At 31.7% G+C, this 2,058-nt stretch overlaps 1 protein-coding gene across 1 annotated transcript; it reads right to left on the bottom strand.

The window, feature by feature from the left end:
• Positions 1-399: 399 nt before the first annotated feature.
• LOC106105387 (zinc finger matrin-type protein 2) lies at positions 400-1,519 on the bottom strand. Its single transcript, XM_013285678.1, has 3 exons — positions 1,232-1,519; positions 909-1,150; positions 400-716 (listed from the first exon to the last, which is right to left on the bottom strand). Exons 1-3 carry the CDS (start codon positions 1,347-1,349, stop codon positions 477-479), a joined length of 600 nt encoding a protein of 199 aa, XP_013141132.1. The 5' UTR covers positions 1,350-1,519; the 3' UTR covers positions 400-476.
• Positions 1,520-2,058: the final 539 nt, after the last annotated feature.

A 2,058-nucleotide genomic window follows, 5' to 3' on the forward strand; every position in this document is an offset into this window, starting at 1 on the left:
TATACTACTTTTTTTAATTACAATTGCATCACGTGGGTCGCGATGTAGAGGTTTACTATGGTTGGAAGTTTCTTTCTCTTCTGATACCTTTTTTAAGTATGTTCATAACAATATTTTATCGTATTTCGTATGCAGGGAGATGATCATTTTACAACAGGTAAACATTTGTTATCTGCCATTAAAATAGATGAACACATAAAACATGTGTTAGCATGTTTTAAATAGGCTGACCTTTGTTCCGCTTGAAAAATTGCATACAATTTGTATCAATGGAGTATTTGATTAAATCTAGTTGCATTGAATTTGTATAACATTTAATAATGCACTCACTTATGTATTTCTTTTTATTTTTATAAAAAAATAAATTGTGTGACAGTATAAATAAAAGTAATAACACAATACAATTTACTAATTCTGTATTTAATTAACATACTTTAATATTGATACAAATAGGTGTTTGTAAAATTTGTGTACATTCACTTTTTTGAACCTCCAAAACCTGAGAAACCCATTATTTGAGCAAGTTCTGACTGAGCTGGGGAATCATCTGTTTCCTCTGTATCTTGTATTTTACGTTTCTTGTCACGGCGTCTCTCACGACGGAGTTCCTTTAATCTCGCCTCTTCTTCAGCAGCTTCCCTTAATCGTGTGTCCAATTCGTAATCGTGTTTTTTCTCTTCCAGTTTACGCTTGTTTAATGAGAATCTCGCTTTAACCTGTAACAGAGTATATATGTAGAAAATAAAAGGATTTTTCACCTGTGACTTTGATGAAAGTATATTATAATAACAAATTACTGAATAAATAAATACACACTATAATTTAGACTCACACAAAATATGCACTAGCCGTTAGTTACAGTAACTGAAGCCTGTACTAACTTCATTTAGATTGACAATTACACTTACTTGGTCTAATGTGCTTCTCTCTATCTTCATGGACATGCCAAGGTTACGTTGATGTTTTTTGCCATTTATGTGGTCCAAAAAGTTAATTGAATCTTTGACTACACAGTCACAAACATTACAATAGTATCCACCAGACTGGGATGTTGGAGTGTTCTTTGTTATGACAACGCTTTTGCCTAGTTTAGAATCTAAGTCAACTTTATAATCCCGTTGTTTCAAGAGTTCTCTTTTTACTGGCGGTGCTGAAAAAGATTTTCATACATTAATATTGTGAATCATGAGGACTATCTTAAATTTATAACGACTAATTAAACCGTTCATACGTTTCTTTTTGGCTCGTTCTTCTTCTTCTTCTAGTTCTGCTTTTAATCTTTCTGTTGCGATTCTTTCAAATTCGTCTTTATCCCACTTTCGACGGTGGTCGTCTGGTCTCGTACTCATATTGACAGATTTAATAACTCTATCTTTCAATATCAAAACAAAACTTATATTTGAAGGATATTAGAGTATTTTGAAACTAATTTTCTAATATTGAAATCAAGAAATTAAACTAACATCGTATTAGTAATATACAATGCAAATGCTTCAAAATATAACAATTATTTTGCCACCTGTCAACTGTCAACTAGATCAGAGACCAAATTATGAAACACAGATAAAATATCAATATGTCAAAGCGACGAGAATGTACAGATAATTGAGATTAGCGTCATAGAGATTGTTATAATGGGTATTACTGGAAAACCTGTAAAATGATTTAAATTGCCTTTGTTAACTTTTGTAACATACAGAATAGAAATAAAAATTCCTGATTTATTTTCCAGTAAGCGATTTACAGATAAAATGGATTCTCTTGTTTTAATCTAGATGTCGCTTCTTGGTGAAAACGGGTGAGTAGGCGAAATAATGATAATTGATAAATACGTAGAAGTAAATACCCATGGCCAGGTTTGTGAAAGCTATTGTAATAGCAGAACCGGAAAACGCAGAAATTCATCAAAATTACATTAAAGAAGATTCACATCTTAGCGACAATCAGGTCCCGTCTGTGCTCATTGCTATTCTGGGTAGTCGTAAATAATCTTCATTAGGTAATAAATAAACTAATGTTCACTGGGAACAACAAATAAACAAAATACAATTTCAATTC

The sequence above is a fragment of the Papilio polytes genome, unplaced genomic scaffold, assembly GCF_000836215.1.
Source record: "Papilio polytes unplaced genomic scaffold, Ppol_1.0 DF822845.1, whole genome shotgun sequence".
NCBI classification, from domain to species: domain Eukaryota; kingdom Metazoa; phylum Arthropoda; class Insecta; order Lepidoptera; family Papilionidae; genus Papilio; species Papilio polytes.